General features: G+C 42.1%; 1 protein-coding gene across 3 annotated transcripts in view; it reads right to left on the reverse strand.

Annotated features, from left to right (window-relative positions):
- Positions 1 to 18,727, reverse strand: part of ABHD12 (abhydrolase domain containing 12, lysophospholipase) — a 136,437-nt gene that overhangs the window by 73,282 nt on the left and 44,428 nt on the right. The window contains exon 1 of one of the 3 annotated variants that reach the window (XM_088477364.1): positions 11,318 to 11,406. The exons of the other annotated variants lie outside the window; for them this stretch is intronic. Coding sequence (XP_088333490.1) covers positions 11,318 to 11,319 — 2 coding nt within the window. The 5' untranslated portion in view covers positions 11,320 to 11,406. Of the gene's footprint in view, positions 1 to 11,317; positions 11,407 to 18,727 lie in introns of those variants that run through there. 3 annotated transcript variants of the gene reach the window in all.

Consider the following 18,727-nt stretch of genomic DNA (forward strand, 5'->3'; position numbering starts at 1 on the left):
TTAATCAAATCTCTCTCTAACCAGTCCCTCACTTGGTTTAATAAGCATGCAAGGTGATACTTCTCGATGTCAGGGAATGCTACACCGCCTTTTAATTTTGGTAAAGAGAGAGTACCTCTCGCAATCCTCGGTTTGCTCCCCTTCCAAACATAATTATAGCCTTATTAAATTTGTTGTACAAATATTTAGGGAGGATTCTGTGGATAGTGCGAAACACATAAAAGTTTTGGGAGCAGCACCATTTTGAAAGCAGCTATCCTACCTAGCCAAGACACTACAATGTGGCATCCAATCTTTTACAAAAGTCTCACAAGCCCTAAGGAGAGGGACATAGTTTGTTTCAATAATATCTTTATCTCTGGCTAAACGAACACCCAAATACTTAGGAGAAAAAAGATTGGCAGGAATATTTAAAATACATTTTAAGGTAATCCTAGATATCTATAGGGACGTTTAAGGGAGAGCTTCGGTTTTAGGGAGGTATTTAAGGCGGGGAGAGAATCCTGAGGGTCATGCAGACAAAGTAAAATGTCATCTGCAAACAAACAGATCTTATGAGTATTTCCACCCGCCCTAGGGCCCTGAATAACTCATGCAGTCCTGATTTTCTCAGCCAGAGGCTCAACAGCCAAAGCAAAAATTAATGGGGAAAGGGGACACCCCTGTCGGGTTCCATTAGTAATGCTAAAGGATGACGGAAGACAGCCATTCACAAATATTCTAGCAGACGGCGGCTCTGTAAAGAGCGAAGATTGAGTCCAGTATTCTACCACCAAAACCAATTCTCTCAAGAACAACCTTAAGATATCCCCAATGCAACTTGTCGAAGGCTTTTTCCGCATCTAAAGAAAGCAATAATAATGGCTCCTTAGTACGCTCACATTGTTCAATAATATTAAAGACCCTCCGAGTGTTGTCCGGTGACTGCCGGCCCAACACAAATCCTACATGGCCCGAATTAAAGCTGGTAACAATGAGTCCAGTCTCAACTCAATCAGCTTGGCGTATAGCTTGACATCGGCATTCAACAGAGCAATAGGTCTGTAATTCTGGTTCTCAGCTGGAGACTTACCGGATTTGGGAATAGCAATTATTCATGCCTCCAACATTTCTTTAGGAATCACCCCCTTTTCAGTAGCTTCATTGAACACAGACACCAAAACCAGCGCCACCTCGGACTTGAAAATCTTAGAAAAATTGGCTGGATACCAGTCAGGTCCATGTGCCTCAGCTATTGCCAAAGAATCTATAGCCTTCTCGACCTCTTCAAGAGACCAGGGAGCCCCCAGGGCCTCACAAGTTTCAGAATCAATAGATGTTAACTTAATATCCTGCAAAAATCTATTAATGCCGTCCGCATTGGGTTGGGGGGTTGAGGGATCCACTTCCAGATTATACAATTTAGCATAATAATCAGCATACGTGTTTGTTATATCGTATGGGTCAGTGGTTTTAACCCCTTTAGTGTTATATAAATTTTGCACCCGCTCCCTCACTTTTTCCCCCTCAGTTTACAAGCTAACAATCTGGAAGCTTGATTCCCCAATATATAAAATTTTTGGTTGAGTCGGGCCAAGGATCAATGGACTTCCTGCAGGGCAAAAACGATCACCTTTTCACAGGCTGGAAATAACTCCTTAAATAATGCTTTATTTGTAGTATCAGATTTATGGGCTGCTTCCAAGGAACTAGCCGCGTCCTCCAATTCTATCCACCTCAATCTATATTCACATTTAAGTTTAGCTGCTATCTGTATGGCTGAACCATGAACCACCGCCTTCAAAGAACACCAGAAATTAAACACAGAGGTCTCCTCAGGTTTGTTATTGACTAAATAATCAGAAATGGATACCTGCCTTTGAGCCTCCAGTTGAGAAAACATATTTACCAAGTGTCCATGGACCAGGAGCGACCAGTCTCTCCGCAACATACCAGGATAAAAATAAATAAATAAATTCGGGGAGTGATCAGACCATGATAGTGGCAGGATATCCATCTTTCTAATAGACAATAGAGTATACTTATCAGATAGAGCTAGATCTATTCTAGAGTACAATTTATGTGAGAAGAAAGAGTAGTCTTTCACCAGGGTGTTAACTCTCCACACATCATACAGTTCATGCTCCGCAAGCAAATTACGAAAGCCTCTAGCACATTCAATTGGTTGAAGGAGTCGGGTCGAACTTACTCGTGACCTATCTAACACAGGGTCAAGGACCATGTTAAAATCGCCCAAAATTAAGACAGCCCCCTTACGATATTTCTGCAGTGTGGAGCAGAATTTCTTGCAGAATGAGAACTGACGTGAGTTAGGTGCATATAAGGGTACTAAGGTTACATCCTTCCCCTCCAAGCGTCCCACTAATATCAAGTATTTGCCACCAGCGTCAGAATGTTGCTTTGAAAGCTCAAAAGGACAGTGTTTGGATACAAGAATAGCAACACCCGCTTTTTTAGAGGGACCACAGGCCGTAAAGCAATGGGGATATTTATCGTCGTAAAATACAGGAGAATTAGAAATTTGAGAATGCGTTTCTTGAACTGCTATAATATGGGTTTTTGAAGCGAATCTACTTTTGTGTGGGGAATTAAGACCCATAGCATTAATAGATACAATATTCACCATGTATGTGATTAAAAAATCCTTCTTAACCCACTCTGAAACATGCTGTATCTAAAATGCAGACAATCAAAAAAATATATATATATTTGATACCCATTCAAAAGGAAATAAAAAAAAAAAGGAGGGGAAACTGAAGGTAGAAAAAAAAATAAAAGAACCTAAAAGGGAAACAAAAAAAAACAAAAATGACCTCGCTTATGGTCAGAAATGGCTGCCCAACCAAGGCGGCACGAATAGGGGATGTGGAGAATGATTCAGGTATCCCTCCGCCCGTGCAAATAACATGTTGTAAATAGTCAATAATAGCTAGAACTTTGATATATTTAACTAACGAGAAAACCAATACCGAGCTAACTGTGACCCTAACTATGAGATACAGCTGTCCATCTTACAGACAATCAATCAAGCGTGGTTAATTCATTCTGCATGGCTTCGTGCATTATTACCTCGCCCATTTTTGTCTCCAGATGATCTGTTCGGCCTCCAAGATCATCTATAGAATGTTAACAGGCCTGCATAGTAATTCGAAAATCTGCAGCCACATCCTCTTTAAATTGAGACAGGAGACATAGGGGGTCATTCAGACCCACTCGTTAGAGGCAGTACACTCGCAAGCGGGTCGATGTTCCCCCACTGCGCATGCGCACGACGGAGGGAGCTCCGTCGTGCGCATGCGCGAGAGCCGGCGAGCGACAGGCTCTCCATCGCACCGGGTCTCGCACCAAAGGGGGCGTGCTGTCGATGTTGATTGACAGCACGCCCCCTTTGGTGGGCGTGCCGGCCAGACGGAGGCGTTCCCATGGGAACGCCTACCGTCTGAAGCCGGCCCCACTGACATCACTAGTGATGTCAGTGGGAGTGATTTTGGCTCTGATAGAGCCAAAATCACTCCAGGGATTGCGGCAGCGAAACCCTACCGCAGGGTCTCCGTCGCAAGCAAAATGGTCACGATGGTCTTGACCATTGCGACCATCATCATGGACGCTCACATAAGCTGTGGGTGGTAACCCACAGCTATGCGAGCGTCCATGAGGACGCTCCTAAAACAGGTAGGAGGGCCCTGATTCAGAACGAGCGCTCTGGTCAGAGCGTTCAGCTCTGAATCAGGCCCATAGTGCCAAGTGTAAGCACTTCACTGTCCTCTGCCATTGTGTGAGAGGTACCAGGAGGTTCAGATATCGGCTCTGCTGTACATGAGGCAGTATTCTCCTTCTAGAAAACAGACGCTCCGGCCTCTCTTGGTTTAGCCGTTTGTGGTGAAGGTTTAAAAAAAAGACAGATTTAGCAACCTTCGGCTTTTTCGGCACCATAGTGTAAATACAAATTATTGCAGTAAAATATAGGTCGAAATACGGCTACACAAAAAAACCACTCACACGCAGGGTTCAATGAGCAAATGAATATTCTAGATCATTACACAGGAGGCTGGAGACATATTGGGAAAGTTCAATCACATCTTACTGTGCAGTGAGCGCTACCAATATGATTAATCAAAGGCCAGAGCTCAAAGTCAAATACAAAGCAATAGACCAGCTGACCTTCAACATGGCTGCCACTTCACTATGGAGTTTTGCTGAAAACTTATGCAGTGCCCCTCACACCTTCACTCTATTTACCTCTGCTCAAAGTGCAGGACAGCAACCTGTGGAAGGTCTTCTGGACCCGGGCCAGTTGGGGCCTTCTGGGTGGTATCTCGCAGCGTCCCCGCTATGCACGGACACCAGCAGGACAAATGGTGCGATCCACAGGTGGTGGTTGCCGGCAGCTGCCGCCGGGTGTAAGCCGCTAATCGAGGCCACGGCTCCGGCGCGGTGCTAAGCCTGATCCCCAGAGGGTAACAGCGGGAGTCGGGATCGGCGGCAGCGGTCTCCCAATGACAGGGGGGAGACTGGGGAGAGCTGAATTGCCGCGCCGAGACAGGTAGGAGGCCGGTTCTGAGCCTTTGCAAGCAGGGATGGTGGGAGCCGCACAGAGAGGTGTCCTGCTAGACCACCTCCTGTTTGTTATTTATTTTAATAACCTGTGCTTGCGTGGGTTTCTCCCAAACTCCAAAAATATACTGGTAGGTTAATTGGCCCACCCCCCAAAAAAAATTAACCCTAGTGTGTGTTTGTGCGAGTACATGTGATAGGGAACATAGATTGTAAGCTCTGTTGGGGCAGGGACTGATGTGAGTGGCTAAATATTCTCTAGAAATTCCCGTGGAATATGTGTGAGCTATATAAATAAGTAGTAATAAATACCATCGTTGTGATTTAATGACTTCTAAATTCATGAGTGCTGCCCAGGGCAGCCACCTTCTCCATTTGCCAGGTGCCCACTGAGATTTTGTAACCTTGCAGCCTGAGGGTGCAGCTCACTCCTGAGCTCTGCCTTCCGGCTCCCGCAGTGTGTGTAGGGAGACACGTCATTACGTCTCTCCCATATCACCGTACACAAAGAGCTGTCGTACAGGGGCAGGTGTGGGGCTTCAGGTAAGTACAGTGCTGTGTGTCATTATGTGCAAGGGGCCCTACTACTGTGGACCACCGCATGCAGTTTTTGCAGGGACTGCGTGGTTCATCTTATAGATCCGACAAAAGTCTGGCTGCATGTGGTGTGACCATATGTCATGTTGTTTCCACCCCTCTGCAGTTATTACCAAGCAATGATTTATATTTAGAAACCTTTCTTCAGGTGAAAGATGAGCCTAGCCTTATCAGCGAGAAGGGCAGAACAAGACACAAACCAGTATTCAACTGATGCTACCTATTCTGAAAAGAAAAAAAAAGGAGGAGACATTGTCCTGCTGCATTCCAAGCTGCAACTGATCAATGCTGTTTTATCGATAACATTCTTTTACATACTGTAAATTAGACAAACCACCTCCTCTGGACTATAATTATTGTGAATAAGAAAGAGAAGGGTGCTGTACTACATCAATAACAGGCCAGCTGAGAGGTCATTACAGCTCAGCAATGTAGAAAGATCACGTTGGTGATTTTTAGATTAGATAAGCACATAATACTACTGAGTTTGCAGCACTGAAGAGGAACTAAATCTGTTGACGGATATATAGAGAGGTCTTACGCCATTGGTTATACAGATGAAAAGGATATACACAGATTTAAAATGTATTTAAGCTCCATCCATTTTTACACTCTTTAGAACAGGATTCTTTTTAATGCGAGTCACACATTGATCTTTAGTGAATCCCCTTCAACAAAAAGATAACCGTAAACCATAGTGATCAAATTTATATATATAAAAAAAATCCTTTGAAATATCATTTAATAGGTATACATTCTCCTTGGTCAGGCCGATACTTGGCTGAATTACCTCTGTTAACAGCTTGTAGTCTGGGTTTTGGTTGGTTGGGAAGCAGCAATGAACAGCAGGTTTGAGGTCCTGCTCAGATATTTAATGGAATAAATATCAGGAATCTACTTTAACTACTCAACAATTATTTTCTATTTTCCTCACTGGAAGCCGCTACAGTAATGCTATTGGATTGTGGATCAGTGTCCGGTTGAAATACAATCTTCAACCCCAGTTTCAGCATTTTGACAGAGTGAAGGATTGGTCTGTAATGTGCAGTCATCTCCCTATCAACTGACAAGACTGCCAGTCAGAGCCACTGAAAAGCACTCTAATAACATTCTGCTGCTACAGCCACATTACATGACAGGCATGATGTTACCTTACTGGCTTGTGGCGTTTGATTTGATATACTGTATCACTAACACCTATCACTCCTGAAAGAGAATATGGGTCTGATTGAATGGGCCCGATTCAGAAGTAGAGGCTGATGCATTCATTGGTGCGTCTGTTGCCAGAGTCGTGGGGGAGATAATATGCAATTCTTCAGCCCTGCCCTGGTGTAGTAGCCAGCAAATTCAGGGGGGGGAGAGGATATGTCTGGGGGAGTCAAGCATTCAGTGAGAGCTGCGTGAGGGGGGCTCACTGTGCATGTGCTAGAAAGAAACCTAGTAGGATTATATGTTATAGATGTGAATGTGTGTGTGCATATATAAAGAAAATATAGTGAGGAATAGAAGTTTGCAACGTTAAAAATCAGCTGTCTCAGTAGAGCACATCTCTGCAGCACCTGCAAGTAGGCGTTCTGCAAAACTTTTTGGATTGAGGGATGTCAAATGAATTTGTATCCTTTCCAAGATGTGTGCATATGACTTGTTTAGAACGCTCTTTAATCTTCATAAGTTTGCAACATGATGTAGGACCTCACAAAGAGAGGGTATTTATTACATATTTTGAAAATAATTGACCATATTAACAAAAGTACAGTTAACTCCCAAATTTCTTATGCCAGGTAAGTCAACTAACAATCTCTACAAATGTGACCTTGCCATTACAAAGGGTATGTATACTGTATATCTAATCATTTCTATTTTTCATTTAATAATGTGCATAACAGTTTAGCAAAACTCATTTTGATATAAAACTCAATTTTTTGTGGCTTAGTCTCAATCTATTTGTAATTCAGAATTTGAAGTAACGCAAATGTGATAAAGGAGTTGGATGGAAACTGTATTTTTGTACAAACGTAAAGGATGTATCATAAGAGCAATTAAAATACTGCCTTTTAAGCTATGCACTGAAGCACTGATATATAGCAATGAACAGGCTGCAAAACTCCCTAGAGCTGGTTGAACTGATTAACCTACAGTATATGAAAGTATTAGCAATTAAGCCCTACACTTAAAAGGTGGACTTTTAAACATTTGTGTGATTTGACTCTAGGGAGGAGTGATTTAATAAGATGGCAACTGAAAGCGTTCTTTCCCCTCCCACACCGTGCTTCTTTAACAAACACAACAGCCCTCTTCAAAAGGAGACTTATGTTCAATGGGGGAATGGGATGGCACAGAGCTGATCATCATGATACAATTGTTAGATTTGCCAATATTGATGTGTAACAGCTTTGCCAGGACAATTTATTTCCATTCTGCTCTGATCAATATAGAACCATATAGGTTTGTATGGTGCTGGATAGTGAAATGCATCGGACTGGTCCTCCACTGTGAACAATCCAACATCTTCCAAATAAAGCTAGGTATACACTTTTACAATCATAGTTGAGATGACACAATTGTTGAAAGTCTCAAGACTCATGCACACACACACTATTACAATCTATCATGTGATCCTTCTCTCTCAAAACCATCTGTTGGAAAGATTGTGACTGGAGGAGCATTGGACCAGAATGGTTGATGGTGTTCCAGGTTTGCCCAACATTGTACCAACTCATACATTTTAGGACTTCCATAAACCAGATCAGCAGACAGACCAGTTTTCTTGTGATAAAACCTGATCATAGGTGCTTGGGTGCTCTTATAATAATAGCTCACCAAGAGTTTGTGAATCTTATTATCTGCAAGATGATTGTATAGGTGTGTACTCAGCTTTCCACCCTTGTACAAATGTTGCTCAAACACTATACTAAATACTAAATTGACTCACAACTTCTTTCCCTTCTTCTGTGTATGAATGACTAAAATAGTTTTGCAGTAATAATCGGTGGAAAAAATTAAAATTTGTGCTGGTTATTCTGCAAATTGTAAATTTCCCTTGGGACAGAAAACTAAATGTTTGTGCAAAGCAATTTAGTTGCAAAATGCAGGCAAGAAAATGGGAGTTTCATAACAACACCCTAAACCAAGGGTTGGCAATAAGCAGCCCTCCAGCTGTTGAACTACACCAGCTTAACTCAACAGTTATAGTATAGTCAAAAGAGCAGAACGGTGGCACGGCAAGCTGGGATGTGTAGTTTTACAATATTTGGTTGGGGGCGCTTATTGGCTACCCCTGCCCTAAACACTGCTGTAAAGATGGTAATAGATATGGTCACATTATAAGCCACTATGGGGCTGATGCTGAGCTACAGGTAAGTCCGTTTAGCAGACAGATGTTGCAAGTTTTAGCAGCGCGCTTGCTCCATAGTCAAGCGTACACCACTATGAGCAACTATGGACTTGTCACGTCACTAGGGTTTTGTTGATTCGGGTCGGGACTCATAATGCTAGCTGTATGTGCTGCAGTGTAAATGAAGCTGGATGGTCTGACTATACAATTCCTCATGCAGTTAAACTAGCAGCAGAAGACTGATGCTGGAGATTGGTACGGAGTACAGATGCAGACTAGCAGGATTACCTGCAGCTGGAGCAGATTGTAAAATGATCATAGGCGATCTGCAATGAACTAGGACTGTGTACATGAAGCATAATTGAGGCAGGCTGCAACGCTATATGCTGGGAAGCAATAATCGGAGGTGGTTTTCCGGATAGCACTGGAGCAGAATGCGGTGAAGCAATACCAAACAGCTTTTCTGGATAGCACTGGAGTGGAATGCTTGTGAAGTAGTTACTGGAGCTGGTGTGCTGGAACACACGGAGGTAGAATGCTTGTGAAGCAAATACTGAAGCTGGCAACTGGAACAAGTGCAGAAGGAGCCAGGGTACTGATCTCTAGGGAGAGTAGTTTTCCTTCCAAATGCGAAGTCAGCTGCTTTAAATAGGATGTCCTTAGAATGGATAGGCTGGATGAATCATGTGACTGGAGTTTCTGGAGACCGGCTTGTCAGAGCGAATCATGAGATACACATAATGCAGAACAACGGGAACTAAACGCTTACAGATGAGTACCCACAGGTCTCAAGGATGCTGCAGGTGGTCAGTGGGGATACAGATGGCAGTGAGATGACAGCACCGTACCCGGTAATAGGGACTAGGATATCGGTTTGTGACAGGGCTATGGAGTGTAGTCAGTTGCATTTCACTTGCAGCTGAATGTGTGTAACTGAGTGGTAACAGAGATCCGTCTGATTTGGAACAGATCTCTTACAGCGGGTATAGGGCTAGTGCAAACGCGTTCTGACAGTCATGACTGCCGCTTCCTCAAGCAGATGGATAGGGTGATGCAGAAGCATAGCTGCAGGCAACTCGGCATACAGGCGCTATAGCCGTATTGATCGCTGTGCACACAGTGTGAGTATAGCAGCTGACTTGCTGGCAACTCTTCATCAATAAGCAAAGTTCCTCAGCAGCAGTGTTCTAGTAATTTCCTGAAAATGAATAAGTCATTAAGAAGAAGCCAGGGTTAGACAGGAGTAAACAGATAGCAACATCACTACTGCCAGGATCGTTCTCAGGTTCCGCTTACTGGAGGGATACATTGCAAAGTGACGTGTGTACTACAATAATCAATTTAATCTCAATTTAATCAGCAGCTCTCATCAGTGTGATGAGCATTACTTGAACATGACATTTAAAGTTAGTTTTGTGGGTACCATTACTCTAAGGCTACACTGGCTGCTGTTTATCAAAGTCCGCACTAGAAAGTTTTTTTCACATTTTGTGGCCTTTCATCAACTATGCAAACCCATCTCCCATCTCCCATCATATGCACAATGTGGAGCAGAAGTGGACTGGAAAAGGGGGGGGGGGGGGGGGCTGGCATGTGAATACTCATTAACTTTGGGCAGGCAGATACCCTTCCTAGTGGTGGAGCTTGTTGTGGCTTTAGGCAGCCAGTGAGCAACTTTTGCGGCCATATCAACTACTGATACTACTTATCAGAACCCATTTAATGATTGGGAGTGATGCAGCAGTGTCATCATGTTGGGATCACAGCCTGCTACTGCTGGCAATCTATAGCAACACATATCTGACAAGACTGACAACACTTCTGCTGGTTCAGGTAATTTCCGGTCTTATCATCACAATATGGGATAACATGTACAGATACTGATCCTGGCCCAGGACCCAGTAGTGCACTGCGGCATGGGGAATTCCAGCACCATAGTAACCAATAAGCTGGGTTACTATTTATTTGGCTGAACAGGGTTGTCATTGAAAAGTAGCATCTAATATACATTGTGTTATGTGTCCAATAGTGTATGGAGGTCACTAGAAGCTAGTCTCTCTTTGTAAAGTAGTAAGTGGAGGATGCTGTCTCGATCTTTGATAAATTCATTTTTCACATTCCTTAGTTCATTTCTTTTCAGAAAACCCAGTCACAATAATTTTTGTGTCACTCATTTGCCCATTGCAACATGTTAGTAGAAGAGTCGGGGTGCTTGTATTTATCCCCCAGGCCAAAAATGGTCAGTTCTCCCCTGATGAGGAGGCAATATGGGCCTAACCAAAGCCATTTAAGGGTCCTGTTTATTTATAAACACTACTAAACCTCAGAACTACCACACAGCTACAGTCTGCCATAGCCGGGGTGTATGGACTTTTAGAAAAATGTTAGTACAAATCAAGAACATTTCTCAAAGGAAATACATTTTACCCTACTTATAAAAACATATTGTATGGCAACCATGTGACAACATATTTAGCATATCTCATATCAACTCGATCAATGCATAGGGTACAAAAACAAGCAGCCCCCCAACTCTTATTTCATGTAGCACAAAATAGAATTTTCTCCAAAGGAAATCTCTCTAAAAATAAATAGAATCTCTCCTCAGTATAATTCCAAACATTTGTCTTGAAAACAATGAGTTCGATTCAATAAGGCGTTATAGGGCATCTTGCCGTTGCACAAGAGTGATAACAAAGGCAACAGCAACTCCTCGCTCCCCCCTCGCGGTGCAATCTCACTATGGACTTGCAGATTTCTTTTATGGGCTGCAAAGAAGAATCAACGAGTCTGGAGCTACCCTAAGTGGGGCATATAGCCACATCTACTTACATGGACTTGCGGGGCGAGTCAATTTAAATCAACTCCAATATCTTTAATGCAATCTTTTAATTCGGATAACTTCGGGTTTGAGGGCACTCAGTTGGCTGTTTCACCGGATCTTTGCACTGAAAAAGCAGACAGAAGTCGTATCGCAGCCCTGTGACCAAGTGATCCGCGTAGTTCTGAAATTCTATTCACTGCTCTTTGAAACAAGCACAGTTGACAACATTAAATCTATTGTGTATGGCAAACATTTTGTAGCAATCTCAAGGTCTGGGCAGGATACAGGACAGGGACTGATGTGAAGGTTCCAAATACTTTCTTGAATACAGAAGTAACTATTTCTGCCATCAAAACATGTTAATATGACCAAACAAAACACTTGGAGCATTACTGCTGGTATTTCAAGAATGCCAGTGCTGCCCTCATGAGCAGAACATCCTAGGGTGGATTACACTTGTAAGCACTACAAGTTCTATTTACCCCAGTGCTAGGCCCAGAGCTGAAACCTGGAGAGATGCTGATACCGTGTGATGGCAGCCACGGGGCCATCCTAGAGCGGTATGGATGTGTCAGGCATGTGATGGTATGCTGGAAGAATTTGGAACACTGGCACAGCACTGTAATGTAATGGAATTTATTTTGTAGGATTTTACATGCACACAGATACCGTAAGTTACAATTAAATGTCGCCTAACTTACAATTAGTACAAAAGACAACAGTTCTCCAATGGTTAGTAGGTAGGCAAGCAACATGCATCTGGGTCAGCAGTAGTGCAGACATGCAGCATGTGTAGTCATGTACTGTAATAGTACCCCACATAGGTGTTTGTGGGTCTAGTTCCATGTAGTAAAACAAGGTGAATGTATCTTATTATAGAAATTGTATTAATAACTTATTTGTTACTAGCGACCCGCCCCGGCTTCGCAAGGGAGCAATTCTGAATTTATGGCGAGTCTTTTTTTAACCAAGGTCTTATAAGATTGCCTTATAGATGACATTAGTCATTCTTCCTAAATAGGATTTAATTTTTACGTTACACGCAAAATGGTAACGTAAAGTTGTCCAATAGAAAAACAGTCTCCACTTAGGTCAACTCCAGTCATGTAAAGTATCAAAGCCGGATAATCAGCCGAGACAGAATCTGTTTACAATCGGAATCTGCGTGACGCCATCTCATGAATGGCAACAAGACTCCATCTTAGAAATAGATCACACAACGCCATTTTGTTAAAACCACAGAGTAACAATGTTCCCCAAACACATACAGACAGTATTTAACATACATAAAAAATGACTTATTAGCATTAGAACACTTTTTAGTAAACCTTCCAGAAATCATGCCCTAATGTACACAAAGCCCATTCTGGGGACAACCTTGATACCATAACAAACACAGGGCCTGATTCAGAGCCGGACGCTTATGCGAGCGGCCAAAAAGATGGTCGCGATGGTCAAGACCCTGCGGCAGCGTCTCGCTGCCGCAAGCCCAGGAGTGCTTTTGGCTCTATCAGCATGCGAACGCTGTTTATTAGCTGCATGCGTGCACATCTGCCCCAAATCAGATAAACCTAACTAGCGTCCTTTCCCAAACCTCTAATATTTACATAATGCACACTCACATAAAGGTTCCATAACTTTAAAGTATAAGATCCAAGTTTTATTAATTTATTACAAATGCTGTGAAATAAAGACTATTTTGGTATCTAAGGTTTAATACGTGATAAGTAAGCTGTGTTTGTTATTCTACTAATCTGCACTTTCTCAACAGCTTCCCGGTATCATCGGTGTGAAGATCGCAACATGCATTCTCAACTTATGGACCGTAGAGATATAAAGAACCAAAATGTATTTTGTGAAACCAACAGCCTAGATTTGCATGCAAGGAGAATAGAGGAGGCAACAAGCTGTTAGAGGCTGTTCTGTGTCCATTTGAATCAACCTGTTAAATGCCCTGTAATAGATGCACCCGCACTGGGAACCAATGGGATCAGCAACAAACTTCTCTATTCTGTTGTCTGTTTCTGTGAGGGTATAAATGTGTGTGTTGTGACCCCAGTCTGGAGTCTTCTTGCTGATTGACGAAGGTTTCTTGCTGATGCCGGTATCTGGTCCAGAGCGCGTGCGAATGTATAACTGTATCTTGGGTCTGTATAATTCTTTGCGCTAAATTGTACTTAGATCACAGCGTGTAACTGACTGTACTTTACTTGAATAATACTTTGTGCTTTGGAAACACATGTTCAAGGTCTAAAGTCTTTATTTTACTGTATGACTGCGTACGTAAATAGCATCAATTTTAGAGGTTTATAGGCAGGGTTTAGAAGGTATAGGTAGGTGCGTATAGAGGTTGAAATACAGTATCCTTAAAAGTGTCTGTCCCTGTGCATTATTTATGGTCGTGCCAAAGCAGTCATGTACCGGGAATTGGACTCGTTTGAAATTAAAGAATAATTTTTCACATAAATGAAATAGGAATGGTAAAAAAATTAAAAAGGGAAAAACTGAACTTTTGTATCAGGGCTTACATCAATTTTTATGGAGAAACCGGATAACACGTATCAATCTCTACACGATATTAAGTAAAGTCCATCAATGTGATATATCTTTAATGGTTTAGGCAGCGAAAGCGATCGGACATCCATTTTGTTCAATGTTCACTTGCTTCACTAAAATGGTCACTGCTCGGCTCCCTTTTGTCATACATTAATGTTTCATACACCTAAACCTACCTTGACAAATGTGAATAATGACAACTGCATCAAAATCCATCCAGTGGTTCTCGAGATTAGCCCAAACAAACAGACAGATGCCTACCAGGGACTTTATTTTAAACTATGCATAGATGTCTTATTTTATTTTATCCATTACTTAATAATATAATATACTGGAATGGGTTATTTGTGTTCTAAAGATTAATCCAGAAAGGCAATATTTAACATATTTATGGCAATCTGCTTTTGAAGCAAACAAAAAAGTTCTTACTGCGGGTTCTTTATACTTTCACTGCTATTGCCATATCTATTCCTCTTTTTGTTACCACCCTGGCTGCAAGATCTGCTGTCACAATTTCTGTCAAACAGTGTCCTAGCTCTGTGTCTAGCAGTGAAAATGATGGTAAACCATACTTGCATGCCCTGCCGAAATATCTGGGAGACTTGCAGAGTGGGTTAAACAATCCAGAATCCCTTCAGAAAAGCGGGCCACACACAGTGCATAGTCCCCATTGGGCAATAGCATAATTGACAATCACATTGTTCCAGCCTCCACATTTGCCTTTGGGCTTCCCCACTGGAATCTCATGGAGGGGAGGTCCAAAAGTAGGTAAGTATGTGCTAACAATTCACAGAGCGGACCACAAGAGTGCAGCACAGAGGAGAAAGTCTTTTCCAGAACCAGGAAAGGAAGGAGGAGGCTTGGTTAATGTAGAAGAGTCACGGCTGCCACAACCTGTATTATGATCTCTACAATAACTAATTCATCTTCTAAGCCTCCAGCCTCTCTTCTCATTCCAGCCATAAAACACCACTGTAGCCGCTCAAAAATTACGGTGACCAATGGCTGCTTTACTAGATGGGACTGATAATACTGCTGCCTTACAATAGTCGCAGGCAGTTTCCCCACCAGCTACAATTGTCATTTTTCTACCCTATGCATCAAGTTCTCCCTACACCAACTATACAAGTTACACACCTGACCGGCGCAATGGCTGGCTGACAGTTCCGCAGACCGAGCACACGTACTTACCAATCGGATGCTTGATATGTCTGGCCAAACGTCACAACTGTACGGGTACATTTAAATGCAGATGTGATGTACGCAATTGTGGCTGGCTCCGGTTAACAAATATATTGTGCGCACACATGGCCAGATGTAGCGAACGATATATCGTGCAGTTGCTAGATTGCAGGCTCATGTGGGCAATCTCTACCTTCCGTTTTATATTGCTGCACAAAATAGGTCTGTATTAGGACTCCATCAATGTACATAACTGTGTAATATGTCAGTACTTTATAAATAAAAGTAAGGCTGAGTACACACTGGACGATAAAGTTCGAACAGCTGACAAACGATATATCACCCTGACCATCAGTCAGATATATCGTTCACATCGTGTGTACAGACGATCAAACGATATATCGGGCGCAAACTCTATTGGATAGGACGTTACAAGTGGGCGGACATTAAAATGGAGTCTATTGGGCTGACATATTTGGTGGACGATTGGCGAGTGTGTATGCATTAGTTTGTGCATAAACCATACCAATCGTTGGAGCGGTCATCTGCTTGTTCGATTATGTACCCCACATAATATTATAAATACTCTGGCAAAGCTGCAGTAACTGAACAAAATGTTTCCCATTTGCACCATCATGGTTTATGCATATACTGGATCTGAAAGTTAGAAGGTTTATTCTTATTTTTGTCTTTGAGAGTCCTTAACTGCTTCAAATGGAGATATTTACAGCTACATAATCTAAAGCAGTAATCCTCAGGGAAGAAAGCTCTGTTTCCACTAGACTAGAGCAAGGCTCTGATTGTATGCCAAGTGAAAGCATGGCAACACCCTCTCTTTACCACACCCAATATCTACCACGCATATTATATTGCAAATGAGCACTGTTGTGCTGTTCTCTCTACGACTAGCATGCAACACAGCACTTATGTGTCCAACATACACTATTCCTGCAGGTGAGCCAAACAGCCCTTCACAGCTCGCCATGTCCTGTGCGACTCCACTTGCGAGCATCTTTTTCGCGCCTATTTTCGTCTGAAAATGTGTCTTAATCACAATGTGACAAAACAGCTCCACGAGACTGTCTGATTAATTTGCTATGCGATACTGTATATCTGTGTGCGACTGACTCTGAATCTGTATACAAAGTGCTACCATGCAGCAGTTGCGGCTTTATTCCACTCCAAGTTCTGTTGTGCTTCGTGAACAGATTCAGGCTCAGTTGCACAGCAATATACAAGTGTCGCATAGCGGTTTGTCGCATCCGGTTGCAACGCAGATGCATTTCCGGGATAAAAACACTCTACACTTCTCACTCGCACCGCAGGGCGTATTGAGGCTAGGTGTATGAGGACACATCTGTACACAGGCCAGGAGAGAGGTGTTCTACAATAAACAACCCCCTAAACGAAATTAAAAACACTGTTAGATTTTGTAGTTGAACAATTCAAACAACACTAACTTCCTCTTATTATCCTCATGTAAAACTTACCCCTTTCACAATTTGGGACATTTTATACCCTTAAGTACAGAAAGGAGGTTTAATAAAAGAATGAAAAATAAAAGTTATGTGAATGTAAGTACTTCTCTCATGGCACATAATGTTATTAGTGGCAAGTCCGGAAGTTATGAAATCTTAGAAAGCATGTAAAAAGGAGGCAGAAGACTCCCTGCATTGCTTACACTTAGGGCTCCATTTAATAACGATACTTATTACTAGCGACATATTTCATTTAGTATCGCAGCGATACAAAGGAGTATACATTTGGTATTCAACATTATTAACCTCTCCGGAGAGATCCAGCAATGCGTCCTCCTCGTCTGCGCCATCATCCCCTCTGTTGCCGTCAGCCTATCGCTGTGTGCCAGCCAGTCTGCGCATTACACTTTCACCCGGCGGGCACACGGCAAAGCTGGAAGGCTGAAGCTGGAAAGGCTGTTGCTGGGTCCTCTTTGCAGGCAATGGGGTCCATATCGCCATCGCCATCTATACATGGCGTAAGCAGTACAATGACAAAATGTGATAAACTAAGATTACCGCTGTTTGTTAAATACTGAAAGGAGGACATAACCCTTTTAGCACGTTCTAAAGGGATTAGGTCTCCTTGTTAAATGTGGCCCTTAGTACTGAGGGACAGAGTAAAAACTTCTAGCAGTAGATTCTTTCCACCTGCGCTATGAGTCATGAGTCAATAACAATGTGAGCACCTCCATTAAAATAGAACTGTACTGGTCAAATGGTAAATTACCGCCCTGTACCATAAACCACCCTAATTCCCCCCTCTTCTCCCAAAAAATACAAAATAAAATTAAAAAAAATTGAATGCATGCTAAAATAAATACATTTAAGAAAAACTAGGGAAGAAATAGAACTCTTATGGAAATTATGTAATTTACCACAGCCGTGATCAAATCCTAGATTCACCACCGATTGGAATATATTGGAAAAAATTAGGCTTAGTGACTAAATTACAGATTACAAATTGCCATATATCACCAATATGCCTCCAATACTTAATTATGGTGACAGAAGGATCATTAAAATTTACGGGTTATGAAAGCTTTAATTGAAAATATAAGAGATGATGATGAAAAATTTATGTTTTCTGAGGTCAACAAAACCAGAAACAAGCTTCCGCTGATGGTACATTAACAGTTAACAACATGTAGGCAGCAGATTAGCCTTTGCCAGCACAAAAAGGTAGATAGCTGGTAGAGCACAGAGCACACATGAACACAACATGACTAACTAACACTACACTTATCTCACCTTCACCACTTGCAGATACTGCAGGATGGCACAAACAAGTACTGTACAGATTCAAAGGGTGGGAAAAAGGGAAGGATAAACTAGAGATGGGAACCAATAGTACATTTACCAAGCATATAAATAGGTTTAATAAAAAAACTGACAAGACCATGCTGATAGGTCACCTTAAAACAATATATATGGCACAGCTTTACCAAAATGCAGTGTTATATTAAACTACACCAACATCACAAGTAGCTGCCAAACCATTACCCTATCATCCCACGTGTAATGGACCGGCTTCATATATCCAGATTACGTTCTCACAACAAACTTGAAACACCCATTACTCTGTATAAAAATAAATTTTATCTAACAAAATTACATGACTGCAATAGCACTGACCACTATATATATATATATATATATATATATATATATATATACACACACATACACACACACACATATATATATATATATAATTTATTTATTTTTTCCCCTGTATGGCTGGGGGATGTACAGGACAGGGGTGTGGTATAAGTAGACAGTCATATTGTTGATATGGACTATATTGACATTCATTATGTAGATCGCGATGAAATGTCGACATGTTAGAATGTCGGCTTACCATAGCTGGTGGCCCAGCAAAGACTTGTTCCTGGCAGCTGCAGTGGCTCCAGGTGGTCATGTGACTCACTTTTGGGTCAGACCTGTGATCCCACAGTATTTTTCTCCTATCCCTAACCCCTAACTCTCTCTCTAGTGCCTGCACCCCTTTTCCAATTTTCGGCCTAACCCTCTCCTCCTCCAGCATCCTAACCCTAATGTCGACATCCTGAGAATGTTGACACATGGCCTGATGACATTTTAACAATGTTGACATAATAACTGGCGACATAATGACTACATCTCCCAGGAGAGGCAGTCACA

This window comes from Taudactylus pleione, unplaced genomic scaffold, assembly GCF_031769625.1.
Source record: "Taudactylus pleione unplaced genomic scaffold, aTauple2 ptg000201l, whole genome shotgun sequence".
In the NCBI taxonomy this organism is placed as follows: Eukaryota; Metazoa; Chordata; class Amphibia; order Anura; family Myobatrachidae; genus Taudactylus; species Taudactylus pleione.